Source organism: Centruroides vittatus, unplaced genomic scaffold, assembly GCF_030686945.1.
Source record: "Centruroides vittatus isolate TY-2023 unplaced genomic scaffold, ASM3068694v2 scaffold_1015, whole genome shotgun sequence".
Classification (NCBI taxonomy): Eukaryota; Metazoa; Arthropoda; class Arachnida; order Scorpiones; family Buthidae; genus Centruroides; species Centruroides vittatus.
In genome coordinates this window covers 1,387,068-1,402,185 of record NW_027122666.1, presented here as the reverse complement: position 1 = coordinate 1,402,185, position 15,118 = coordinate 1,387,068, and the positions used below count along the sequence as shown (strand labels likewise).

At 28.7% G+C, this 15,118-nt stretch overlaps 1 protein-coding gene across 1 annotated transcript; it reads left to right on the top strand.

The window, feature by feature from the left end:
• The first annotated feature begins 8,267 nt into the window (after positions 1 to 8,267).
• On the top strand, positions 8,268 to 9,174 carry LOC136986229 (uncharacterized protein DDB_G0272718-like). Its single transcript, XM_067283720.1, has 3 exons — positions 8,268 to 8,545; positions 8,647 to 8,874; positions 8,943 to 9,174. The coding sequence occupies exons 2-3, from the start codon at positions 8,654 to 8,656 to the stop codon at positions 9,097 to 9,099; spliced, it is 378 nt and encodes a 125-aa protein (XP_067139821.1). The 5' UTR covers positions 8,268 to 8,545; positions 8,647 to 8,653; the 3' UTR covers positions 9,100 to 9,174.
• Positions 9,175 to 15,118: the final 5,944 nt, after the last annotated feature.

Below are 15,118 nucleotides of genomic sequence, written 5' to 3'. Positions count from 1 at the left end.
GTGGGTAAATTCCAAATATTGGATGAATAATCCATTCTCCGCAGGATGTCCCATCTACAAAAATTCGCAAATCGAAGACTATATATAAATTTATTTTTAATTAATGTTTCACCTGCTGTGTTACTTCAAATTTAATTCAGTTTTAGAGCCTTCCAGATTGAAGGCTCCGAAGCGATGCATTCAATGCACTCCATTTGCATCGGAAATAATAAAGATTTAAACAATCAGACAATTATCTTCATGTAAACTTTTAAAAATATAATCTCCCGATAAGTTACTTGAGAAACGAAGCAAAACAATAAACAATTTAAACAAATATATATAACTGGTTTGCGATAATTTTATATAAAATTCAAACAATAACAAAATGCGAACTAACATAAATAGAAAAATTCCTTTAATCACGTTATTGTTATAATTTCAATCGCTTGGTATTATTTTTAGAAACCATATATAGATTTTAAAACAATTTATCGTGTAAAATCTATCGATTCAGGATTCCAAATACGTATTCGAAGGCGTATATCCATTGTTAGATATCATGCAAATCGCGGATTTCCAACAATGGTATATGGATTTACACGGAAACTAAGATTTGAAAATGTCAGATTCAAGCTCGAGAAGCTGAGCGACGGATTATTTCTGTAATACTACATATATTTTCTAATCGATAGTTGCTCTAAGTTGTATGAGACGCTAGGACTCACACAACTTAAAGCATTTAAGAAATGGACTCGTAAGGCTCTTTTATATAAATTTATGTAATGTAAATCTCATATCACACGATACTTGATATTATTCTAGATGTAAGATCCCAGTTAGTGTTGGATTCTGAATCCTATATCTGAGGCCCCTCGAAGGCGCCAAAAATATATACTATAATAAACAGAACTGTAGTTTCTATTTATAGATTTTATTACGTGTCAAAATTAACTATAAATTATATATGAAAAACTAAATCCGTTATCTATGACTATAAATTTCTTAATTGCTGTGCTATTCTCATCGTAAATAACATTATATCTTGTTAAATTTATTAAAAATAACTAATTAGCTTATTTTAAAACTTATATATAGATTTTATGAGCCATTTAAAATGAGAATAATTAATACAAATAAAATATTTCACACCATAATTGATGTACGAATATAAATTACTTAACAATTGAATGTATGTCAATGTGTAGTTTTGCATATAGATAGCAGTTTTTTTGTTTGTTCGTTTTTAATTTCTAATTTGGAGGAATAAAGGTTTATGTGATTATCTAGAATAGTAACGTGATAATTTTTAATATTTTAATGCTAGCAATGATTTCTGCCATAGAAACTCTGTTTGCAAAGCACCATAATGATAGATGTCTCATTATGCAACACGCCAATTCAAGCTTTGTGCTGAAGTTCTAAGGTAAAATCTAATTTATACAGTTTTACAAAATGATGATAAATATATTTTGATAAGTTTGAGGGTGAAGCAACGTGAAGAAAATAAGAAAAAACCTAAAAATAAAGCAACCATTTTGTGCATTATCGTTACAGAAGTTTATAAAGAAGCGCGATATATTTTTTCAAAATATACATTTTTATCTAAAAAATATGAAAATTTTATGACCACGTTTTCAAAATATATAATATAAAAGTAATGTAACCATTTATTTTTATATCATAAAAATATATCAAGTTAATGGTGTAAAGCATCAATAATATTGGAAATGTGATATTGCAAATATAATTTATAAAATATAACATTGTTAATTCGATTATTTTTAAGGTTTTTCATGGATTATCATCGTATTACTGAGAGGAGGAGGAAAAAATAAATATATTTTTAGATTAAGATCGTCCTTCTGGAAGTAATCGATAGATATAAACTATGACATAAAGATGATATTTAATTGACTTTTGTTTTTGTCTTAATGTAAAAATCTATTGGAAATTAACATTTTAATTAAATTAACACGAAAGAAATGAGCCATGACTACGAGGAATTCTCCAAAAAGTGATAGATGCATAATAAAAATGCCCAGGACAAGACGAATTGGAAAGGAAAGGTACAAGAACGAATGGAAGAATTCGAGCCAAAATTTTAATCCAAATATTGTATTTATCCATTATAATTTAAAATAAACGGATTTAACATCTTTTTAATACTAAAAAAATGCCATTTTTTCCACGCAATCGGTCTCATCCCTGTTTAAAGAATTGTCCAATTATTGGATTCGTCACAGTTATTTATGAATGTACGATCTTGAAAACGAAGGAAGTTCAAAGAGGAGGAAAAATAATCCTTTAATAATCACGATAAGCTTATTTTCAAGCAGATTCTAATTAGATTTACAGTAACTGAATTATTTAAAAAATACACACTAAAATATTGATTTAATTTGAAGTTTTCTTAACTTTTTTTAACCTTTATTGTAGATTAGATATGATTTAATTAAGGAAAATAATAAAGATAAATCTAATTAAAGTAGGAAATTATTGTAATTCTTAGAAGTTTTGTATTTGAGAGGAAGGAAAGTCGCTGGGAGCTGAGGAAAGTCACGTTTTTATTATCGAAATTTTTATTTTTAGTAACTTATACTTTTGTTTTTTAATTAAAAATTTAATTTTTATAAAAAATGATTACATTTATAAATAAATTAAAGTATTTTTGTTAATTTTTTTCATGGATTTTACATCATTTACTTAAAGAGTAATCGTAGAGATTATACACAGATATACTTCATTTATTTTTAAATTTATAAATTAAATTAATACTACTGTGTTAATATTTTAATATCTTTTATTAACGTAAATTATAATAGAAAAAAATGTTAAATTATTTTTTCTACTTCAATCATTTAAATATCAGCCTTTTAAAATATAATTTTTCATTGAAATCTTCAATTACCAGCTTTCAAGAAATGCAATTTTTCTTCTAAATTTGCATTACGAATATAATTTTCATTAAAATCATAGATTTAAGTTTTCACCAGCCAAAAGTGCAACCTCCTTTCAAAATTGGCCCATCAATGGCCAAGTGGATGAAACCAGGAACATTGGTCATGGATTCGCGCCTGACCAACGGGCACGTGGGGTTTAGCGGGTTTTCTTCACATGTCTTAACATGTAAATAAGAGTCAATTTCTCTTAGAAAGGAAAGCATCTTACCCTTGTTGTTGCGTTGTCTTCTACCATAACTCTAATCCAAATGGTTCTTGGATCTCTTGTGAAGGGCAAAAGGATTCCTTTGGTCCCGTTGACCTTCAGAAATTATAGAATTCAGATGATAATATAAGTTTATACTCACAGGAGGACCTGTACGCATATTATACTAATATTTTATAATTAATTTGTTATGTATTTTTGAAATTTAAATTATTGATTTCTACGTTTAATTTTCTTTTTATTCTTAAAAAATTAATAATATTTTATAAAATTTTAAATTCTGAACATTTTTCGTTTTTTCTTCCTTAAAAATTACAATAAAAATGATAAATTATAAATGTTTTATGATTTATTGTAATCTTTCTAAACATAATTTTCGGGAAAATTTTTAATAAAAATTCTATTAATCTTTTAAATTAAATTTTTGAGTTTTTTAAATAAAAAATTACAATTAAACTTTCTATATTAAAAAATTATTTTTTTATAAGTAAAAGCAATAAAAGTATTAAAATTTTAAATAATATTTAAAAAATATGTATATAAACTGAAAATTTATAAACTTTAAAAATTATCTTCATATTACATCTCGAATTTTCAAGGGGAAAACAATGAAGGTATGACCCGTATAAACAGGTATTTTCTTTAAAATCAGATACATAACATGACATGTATCTGCATTTTATATTATTGATACATGACATTTTAAGTGGATATAACTGCAAATTTTTCGAAATTTTCCTTATTCAATGAATAAAGAATAATTTTATGAGTTGAAATCTCACTTCAAGATATCTCGGCCCACCAGTGGTCAAGCGGTTCCGTTCCGTAAACACTGGGAGTTCGGTCGTGGGTTTGCGCCTCGCCAGGACTGGCTGGCCACGTGGAGTTTTCTCCACATCTGTAACGCCTGAATAGGGGCCAGTTACCCTTAAAAAGACCCTCCGAAAAGCATCACCCCTAGGCAGATCGTCCAAGTGTTGCGTTGCCGTAACTTAATAAACAAACAAGACATCTTACTCGCCAATTTTTAACTGTGAAATATAAGAATTGACGTAGAAAATATGTTTTTATCACTCCCTACAACAAATTTGAGTAGATTTTCATGGAATAAAAACCTTAAAATAATATATTTAGGTATAATATAATTATGCTTTAAGTATATTAAACAAATTATAAGCCCAAAATCTTCATTCAGACATAAAAATTCATTCCCCTCGTTTAAATTTAGCTAAACTTAGACATGATATCTAATTATGCATACATGAATTTACTGCGTACGACATTCAGAAAATTTCACTTTCCTATAGGAGAGGAAAAGATATGAAATCCAATTTTAATGCCGTTATTCATTTTATCGTTTTCTTTTTTCTTCTGTAGGAAAGGAAAAATGCTTCTTTGACCCGAACAGGGCAAGACAGTCGTTTCCTCTTGAAAACACTTTCTTTTCCTCACCCCCTCACCAAAGAAAGTCGTATCTCTGTTATAGGAAAATACGTTTTGGGAAACCACTTAGTGGTCAAAATTAGCTTTTTTTTTGAATGGATGAATCGGAGTTTTTCTAATTACATTCTCTCCCTTAGGATACGTAAAGGGTAAAGATGGAGAAAATGAGGTGGAGTTAAATATGTTAAGGTGATGCTATTTTTGTAAGCGGTTCAAAGAACTACTTTCATTCGTGATCGCTATTTAAAAAGACCGGACGGAACTGAGGATTATCATAACAAATCTTTCTTCAAAGAGAAAGTTGTTTCGTATTCTGCGAGCCTCCTTTGTAAAAGTAAGCCTTGTTTTTATGTAATTTATTTTTTACGTGTATCGAGACTTAAAGTAAGTCACCTACAACACTTTTTTAATTGAATTATTACGTTAGCTGATCGGTATTTAGTATCGACTTCTGTAGAAACATGCTCTAAATTGTGTAATTTTAATTAAATTTCTTGTGTGGACATTTAAAATTATTAAAATATAATTAAATTTTTATCACGTAAAAACTGAATGCACTCTGTATGATACTTTAAACTGGTTTAAACTTTATTTTCATGCTTTAAACTTGTTTAATGTGTGATTTGGTTAAAGTTCAAAGAGCGTAAAGCATCACTACACAGTTTTGCTCGGAATTTCTTTAAATATTTTTAATTTTTAAAACATCTTGCATGTTAATTTTTTTTCTATTTTTTCCAACTTGCCCCTCTGACATTTAAATAAGTTGTACTTTAAGATAAACAAAACAGGAAAAGAGCTATCAAATTACAGGAAACTTCACCTGCCTTCTGCCTTCTTGAACTTTAATTATAAATTTAACAGCTTATTAATTATTAACAATGAATAAATATCGTTTTGACAGATGATGAGGGCGAAAATTTGCATACTTTTCATCGTAACTCTTCAATTATTATTAATTATGGAAGTGGAAGGCGATAAATTGAAGAAGATTCTAGCAGCTGGACTCATCGCTAAGGCACTAGCACCTAAAAAAATAATTCTACCTCTTCCTATTCCTATACCAATCAAAATTCATCAGGAGAAGAAAAAGATATTTGTTCCTTATCCGTAAGTTGTTTTCTTTTCTTTCGTATTTATTTTCAAAAATAAAAATAAATAATAAACTCAATTACAACTGTTAACAAAAATTTTCCTCCAGTTAAAGGAAAAAAAATGGATACAAAAGGCGTCTCTTATATTATTATTATTATTATTAATATTTTTATTTTGAACAAAGTTAAAATAATTATTTTTTATTATTTTCATGTAAGGATTTAACTTTTTCCTCCGAGGAAAAGAGGAAAAGAAAGTTACGTAGACTAAACGAAATTATTTTGACTCAGACATTAACCCAGTTTAATTGTAACTATAGATTGATTGTATTTATCTAGGTTTTATAGATTTAAAAAAGTATTTTTATAATAAAAATAAATTTGATATAAATCAGTTTGTTTTTTAAATTAATCGCTTTTTAATTACATTTATTTACAGATTATTCGATCTTGTCGATCGAAATTTAGTAAATTAATTGTCTAATTCTTCAAGTTTTTATTATTTTAAATTAATTTTGTTTCTTTTCCTAATTAAATTGAAGTTATTTTAATTTGAAACACAATATCAAATTTATAATAATTTGATTTTTAATGTTTACATGAAAAAGCATTTCTTTTTAAATGTAATTTTGAAATTGATATATGTAATCAATTTCAATACTTCCACGTGTTTTTCAGATTGAAATGTAATTAATCTGTTTCAACAATTGTTTCGATATTAAAATTGAAATTTAAGACACTACTTTAACAATTGTTTCAAAATTAATATTCTGTTTCAACAATTGTTTCAGGATTAATAGTAAAATTTAATATTCTATTTTAAACAATTATCTCAAGAATAAAACTAAAAACTCTACTACAACAAATGTTTCAGAATCTAATATTCTGTTTCATTTACTGTTTTTAAAATTTAAGTGTCTCTTGCAACAATTTTTACAATTGAAATTGTACTAATAATACAAGTATATAATTTTAACGTCAAAATTATGTATATAACTTATATATCGTATAATTTCTGTATAATATAGTGAACAGTTCAAAAGGGGAAAAACAAGAATATAAAATAAACAAAAGCTGTTTTAATATATGTAAATTAGTGCTAACTTGTCTACAGAATAATTTATGTAATTATTTATTTTTATTATTTCTTTAATAGTGTCCATGAATTTCATACAAAATACGTTGCAATTCAGGATGATCACGGATGGAAGGATTGGGATAGTGGATGGCATAGTGGATGGTAACATGCAAACATTATATTCATCACTTCATGTTTTTATTGTATAAATTTATGTATTTTAATAAAGAAATATTATAATGAATGGGTTCCTTTGTGTGAAATATAGTTGATAACACAAGGCACTATTGCAAGAATATAAATTATAATGAATAGCACTATCAGTGTAGTGTAGGAATGTATAACACTTAGTACCATAAAAAGAATGCAAGGTAAGTTTGTAACATACAGAACCATATTAATAATATAAGAATGTAGTATATAATCCATAGCCAAGGCTGGATTTGCACATAAGCTAAACGAGCTGCAGTTTAGGACCTCTATAGCTTAGGGCCTAACAAGCCTAAATCCATCCATGCCCATAATAACACCGTAAGAATATGAGTATATATTTTATAACATACAAAATCTAATATTTTATATAGACATATTTTAACATGTATATATATTATGTAAGCAGCTATAAGAAAGGTTTTCGTATGACAAACAATTAAAATTTACACAAAAATCTTATATATAAAAAATATGTCGGTCATACCATTTCAGTAATGGCAGTTTACAAAGAAATAACTGCTATATCATCAATAGAATAAAACTTCCTTAAATTTAGGGGTCATTAATTGTGCAATGGGTTTTTAAAAATAATGGGTCAATAACTTGTGCATCATTAGACGATACTAAACACCTTAAAACTAGAAATTCATTTCTATTTTTTTTTTTTAATTAAAAATACTGCGCTTTATATACGAAATTTGAAACTTTTTTTGAAATTTTAAGCGTTATTAAAAGCAAAATTTATAAAATAATTAATTATTTAACTTAATTTAATATATTTTATGTATTTTTAAAATAATTTATATTACATTTGGAGATTTATTAACATTATTAAGAGCGTAAATGTGAATTAATGCGAAACATTAAATTATTCCATCATTCCTACTTAATTTAATTAATTAAAATAGTTAAATTATATTTAAAATTTATAACTTAAAATAACTTTATTAACTGTTAAATTTTTATCGAATTACTAATAAAAATTAATAATTTATTTACAAGAAAGTGTGGCTTCGCTGCAACATATAAACTAATTTGCTGCCGAAACCGGAAGAAAAAAGCCTGATAAAATTTCATGTAAATAGCCTAAAACAGATTAACATTCATTATTCATTTACCTGATATCCTGTAAAAATGGCCACATAAATCATGTAACTTACCGTGTAAACAGCTGTCAATGTTCTGTAACCTGAATAAAAGTAAACAAACGAATTAAATTTTATTTTATTTTAATTTTTTTAAAATATGTCTACGTGTATACATATATATGCACAAAACAAAATGCATGAGCTTCTTTTTGGTTCATTGACGTTTAATATGGAACAGAATTTCCTTTAAGTAAAATTTTGTTCAGGAAAACGTAGTTTAAACAACGTTAGGTAATGAATGCCAGAGCGAAATTCAGTAAAAAAAAAGAAAAAACAATTGACCTTGAAAAAAAGGAAATCTGTGAAAATAGACCACAAAAAACTAAGACAATTTTATGATTGAATGCCACACTATTTAAGCCAGGTTACTCTACTTATCTCGTAATATTTATTCCGCATCCTGAAAGGTTCTCTACTAACAGCAGGTAGGTTAGCGATTCACTTAAACGATACTTCTACTATGGCAATATAATCGAGTTAAACGTTTGTAGAATTATGTAAAGCATATAAATTAATTTATGTTTAGATTCAACATGGATAAACGTTATTCGAGTTTCGTGTTGATCGTAGTGATAACGATAGCATCCATGATTAACCATACGGAATGTGGTGACAAAGGTGGGCATGGTTTGGCTGCTTTAGCGGCTATCATGTCAATGGGTGGTCATAAAGGGCACTCGATTTTACCAATTCCGGTACCTATACCACTGCATCACGGACATCACGGGCATAAACACGTTTACTTCCCCATCCCGTAAGTATTTTTATGCGCTTACTATTTTAGTATCTTATTTTAAATTAATAATTTTATGCGTATTTTAGCGTGAAGCATCACACGAATACTATACACGGTTTTCATCACGTTCCTCACTTTCATCATATTCATATTTCGCATTTCGGAGGACATGAACATCACGGACATCATGGACATCATGGACATCACGATCACGGACATCACGGTCATCACGGTTGGCATTAACGGCATGTGGCATGTTTATGGTGGAATTTAAAACTATTTTTACAATGTATTTGTTGAATATATTTTTTAAAAACAATCCTGATATGTGATTTTATTTATTATACAAACATTGGTAAAATAAAGAAACCAATTCGAGTTTTGTTTGTATTTTCGACAACAGATGGAGACACTACGCAACGCTGTATTTGAAAAACTGATAAGACAATTCAAATAAGACACATGACGATTTAACCTTGTTTGATTGGTTTAAAATGCTAATTTTAAATACTTAAAATTTTTAAACATTAATTATATCAGATATTTTTCCTAAATTTCGAAAAAATTTAATTTTATATGCTATAGAAACCGACTACCTGTTCATGATTTTAATAATAAAAAAATATACCAAAATATTTTTCTAAATAACAAAGGAAAAACATTATTTTAATGTATCAAATATATTATGAAGAGGACGTACTGTACGCCCGTGTGCAGTTGGTTCGATAGTACTTCAGTTTTACCATACTGTTTATACACAGGCTACATTTAAATATTTAGGAGTATCATTTGATACGTCTGGCACATTTAAATATCATAAGGCTATACAGATTATAAACTTAACATCGCCGTGTTAATGATAGTTAATGAAGTAAATATTGCTTATCACTTGTTTAGTTCAGTGTGCATAGGCACATGCTTATATGGCCCATAATCTTTTAGATAAAATAGAAAAGATCTAACTTAAAACTGAGTAAATGTTTTCAGGTTAGGCCAGGCATGGCTAACATACGGCCCGCTTAATGAATTTATGCAGCCCGCTATTAATCTTTCAATATTAGCTACTTAACTTCCAATAATTGGTCGAATGGATTATTTTTTTAAAAAATTCCATTGTAGAGATTTACAACTTTTGTGCTCGTCTGTGTGATAGTGCCAAAAAATAATAATAATAAATTTAAAATATTAATATTTATCATAAAATAATGTATGTTAGACAGTTCGAGACATGTTACACAGTATTCAAGATATACAGCTGATATTCAATTTAACTTAGTAATTCGTCTGCTTTGCTAGAAATATAATACTAATATATTTAAACATTTATTTACTTGAATAAATCGTTTTTGTATTTAACATTTTTTAATTTTAATATTTAGTTCGGCGCGTGAAAAAATTTTTCTTTCCAATTCGGCCCGGGGGAAAAAACTGTTGGCCACGCCTGGATTAGGCCATTCGTCTCGAGTTGGAGATTTCAAATGAAGCTGGTTCGTTATTCTATGGGCAAAAAGGGTAATTACACTAAAAGGCAGGGCCGGATTTACATAAGGACATTTGGGGCCGGTGCCCGGGGCCCCCACAAAACTATGTTTAAACATAATCTTTTTTCCTATTACTGCGACAGCCTAGTGTGGCCTAATGAGGGCCCAGGCAGAGAAAACCAAACCCGAGGAAAAAACCTATGAAACATATCAGAAAATTCCGGGAAAAAAATTTTACATAGGTAATTTTCAATTAAATTAAGATAATTAGTTTTACAGAATAAAATATATGTATGTTTACAATAACCTTATTTTTAAATGAAATTTACAACTTCCTAGTTGAAATCTAGTTGAAAGTACAGTATTTTGTGTAAATTTTCTAAATCATCAAATTTGCCTACTCTTAAAGGGGGGCCCCACCGAATTTGTGCCCAGGGCCCCTGGATTGATAAATCCGGCCCTGCTAAAAGGGGTCCCCAAACCAATCTTTTATAAGAAAATATTTCCACCGCCTGAAAAAAGTGCCTGAAGTCAAAACTACTGTACATTAAGCCCTCTAATTCAAATTCGCCTCGGCCCGTAAAGCCATATAATGCACCACAGCCGTAACACACAACCTTTAGAATATATGACGGCCGGATGGCCGAGCGGTAAAGGTGGCAGCCTACCGCTCTGGGGGACCCGGGATCGAATCCGAACGGGTCGAATAATCCCCAGGAATTTTTCGGGGGGTGGTCCGTTCGGATATTTCGGTCCCCGTCCCTCACCACCCGGTCGCCCCATTGTGGGCCTGGCCGAACCCATAATGGGCCTACTAAAAGAGGCCCTCTTAGTGCCCACAGGGCGGAAAGAGTTAAAAAAAAAACCTTTAGAATATTATCTACTATAGAAGTTACAGTATATGTTGAAGCTAACCTTAAAAAAAACAAACAAATTGGTTTAAAGAGTTATTAAGGGTTTAATATTTCCTTGTGAATGGACGAAGCAGATTCCTGTTCTTTTTATTGGCCATTAATTGTTAACTGTTGGAAAGATTACATGATCCAGCAAGACCAATAGAAACATCGCACTCGCAATTTCATTTTTGATATGTCCTGGGGGAGTGTCAGCCTGTCCCCTCTGCTGACCCCCATGTTGAGAGTTTACATGGTTATTTGTTTTGTTACAATTTGTTTACAAATACAATTAAATGAATTTCATTTGCGGTTTCAAGACGAATAATTACGTTCCGTACGAGTTCTTGTTTGTTTTCAGGCGAAAAACAAAATACAATTGTTAACACCCTTTTATATTGTACGGAATTTGATAAAATAAAGGTGTAAATATTTGCCCGCGATTTCGAATAATTATATAATTGTCTAAATATTTAATTTACAAAATACTTAAATTTAATTAAAATTATCATTTATTAATTGCAGTAGTTACTTGTTGCCTAGAAGCACGAAAACATTGACACACAGCATTAAATCTTAGCAATTATATTCTAAATTTTAAATAAATTCATAATTATTAGATTTAATATTTAAAATAAACCATTATAATTGGTATAATTTACAAAATAAATTTAATTTCAAGCAATTTACATGCAAGTACCTATTACATAGAGTGCTTATGACGTATTGCTTCTATGGCCAATAATTAAATAAAGGTTAATTTTGTTAATTTATATTGAATTTATTTATCAATTTTTGGAAGCTTCTTAATGAAGTTTTTATTAAAAAAATTTTGTTATTAATATAATTTTATGATTTTTTAAAAATATTAAACATATATTTAGTTATTTTAATCTAATTTTAACTTTTCAGGCTCTGTTATATATAACAGAGGGAAAGTAAAGCGATCGATCAAAAATTGACCCTTAAAAGATTTTTACATTTTTGGACGTAAAACATCTTAAAACGCCGAGAAATATAAATAATTCGGGGGTTTTTCTGTATGTCTGGTAGGTCCACCAGTGGTCAAGCGGTCTTCGTTCCCTGAACACTGGGAGTTCGAGACGGGGTGGCCACGTAGAGTTCCGGGTTTTCTCCACGTTTGTAACGGCCTAAATAGTGGCCAGTTTCCCTTAAAAAGACCTCCCGGAAGGCATCCCCCTTAGGCAAATCGCTCAAGTGTTGCGTTGCCATAATTAAAAAAAACAAACTCTATGTCTTCACCCTCTCTGAAGCTTAGTAACTCCTGTGCTTTTTGTCGAAAATCTCTAAAATTTTGCAGAGAGCTTCGTGTATTAGGGAATCGATGCTATTAAATTTTGGTGGTTAAAGATCGAGGGGGTGGGGAGATAAAAAGGAGTCCTGTGTCATATCTCGAGTGAGGTCGAACGTAATGACGATTTCACTCGTTATTAGCATTTACAAATTTTTACAAAACCCATCCCTACCCTTAAAGTTAAGATTTTTGCTATTTTATAATAATTAAAAATATAAAATGTTTTTAATAATAACATATGATAACAGATGGAGCCACAGACAATTTTAAACGTTGTCGGGAAAGTTAAGCAACTCGCTGTTGGATTTTTTAAACATTAGATAGAGATTATATTATAAAATTGGGTGCAATGTGAATCCGTAGTGTCTACTTAATAATAAAGTTACATGCTTGAACACTAAACAAGATTAAATTTGAAATTATTATCATTAAACTAAATATTGACACTAAAAACCTGTACGCAAATTATCGAGAATATTTCCAAAACTCAAGTTAATTCGATTTCCCGGGTTAAAAAATAATGACTTTTAGATTTAAATTATTTAAATTTCAAGTAAAAATGGAATTTAAATATAGGTTAGCATGGATTTAATTGTGATATATATAATATATTCTACCATAGGTAATGATCCTTATAGTAAATAAATTAAGCGAATTAAAAATAATAAAATACTTATTTATATATTCTAACACTCCGATTATCCGGATTACTCGGGTTATTAACTATTGATATTTATTTATTTTCAAATCAAATCTTTATTTGTACTAGGAAATTGCCTGTTACATCAATTAACTATTAATTAATCACACTTACAGCTAGGGCCATCGAGAGTTTGTATGGGGTTTGAGGTTAGAGAGGGCCCCATTTGACCCTTAGCGGGCCCTTTTTTCTAATTTTAATTGAATGTTTCTTAATCAGATAAACTAATTAAATGTTTCTTAATTAATAAAAGCAGTCTTAAAGATTGTATTTATTTAAGGTACAGTCTAAATAACATTAATTTATAGTGGTTGGAACCAGTAAGGGTCCGAAAAAATCCCCAGCTTTCCCTTCTCGACTGCTCTGCGTACAGCAGTATTAATTAATACACAGTATATGATATATGATGGGTATCCATTAAGTTACTCTGTCCTTTATAGATTAGGTTAAGAGATAATCTCACAAAGTTTCTTATCACCAAACTTTTATATAAGTTACACTTTGATGTTCATTATCGTCGTACGTGACATCGAAAAATCAAAGACACGTGTTGAAGTAATTGAAGCGTGTAAGGAAAGACCCAAAAGCAAAGCTTATATATAAGATATAATTCAAACTTTAAAGACTTTTTAAAATTTTAAACGCAGTTTTTCCAATAGAAAATCAAAAAATTGTGAATGATGATAACGAGTAAAATCTACATTTAAGTCCGAGCCCACTCGAGATATGACACACGACCCCCCCCCTCTATCTTCCCATCCCCTCGACCTTTAACCACCGAAATTTAATAACATCAATGCAACTAATACACAAACCTCCCTGCAAAATTTCAATAAATCTGAGACAAAGAGCACAGGAGTTATTAAGCTTCACAGAGGACGAACAAAATCGTTCCACCTACCTATCCACATATTCCCCCCCCCGTATATATAAGTAAAAATATAATTTTTTAAAGCAATGCAGTTATAATATAAACAATAATTCAGCTTATACAGTAAACCCTGCGTAAACCGGAATCATATTTTTCCGGTTTGGCAAGATTCCGTTTTGAACAGGTTTTTCTTTAACATAGATTTCCTATGTTAAAGAGTTTGGTTCCGAAGAATTTTCCAGAATTATCCGAAGAATTATCGCTTGGTTCCGAAGAATTTTCCAGTTTTTATGCTCCGTTTTAAACAGGTTTTACTGTATTAGTTAAAGAATAATTATAATTGAATATAAACTTTAAATAATTAATATAAGAAGCAGGAAACAGAATTTACTAAGTAACTTGCATACTTATTTAGGTCTTCCTGCTTTGATTTTGATCAAATAAAGGTTCATTTTCTGTTTTTAAATCATATTTTTCTTTCACTTATAATTTAATTGTCTTAAACATATATTTTTACTGGTTGTTTACAGACAGGCAGGCAGCCAACAGACTGATTTCCTGACTCTAATCAATTAATCTACTATAAATACCCTAAAAAATTGATAAAATAAAATAAATTTATTTAAAATATTAAACACAATAAGCTTATTAAGCGATTTTATAAGAAAAACCAGATTTAAAAAATATCAATGTATGATTATTTATTTATTTATTTTTACGTTATAAAATTTTAACTTCCTCTTTTAAATTAAATTTAAAAATTAAAATTTTAATTAGTTAAATATAATTTAAACAAAACTTTAATCTATAATTATCTTTTATTTAATTAGCATTTAGACAATAATTGATTTAATGTCAAATTTGAAACATAGATGGCAGGATTTCGAATTTTTATTACATTTACAGTATTTATTTATTTATTTTTCTAAAAATAAAAGTTAAAATTTTATTATTATTATTATTATATTTCAGTTTTTTAATTTAAAAAATTATTATATTTTT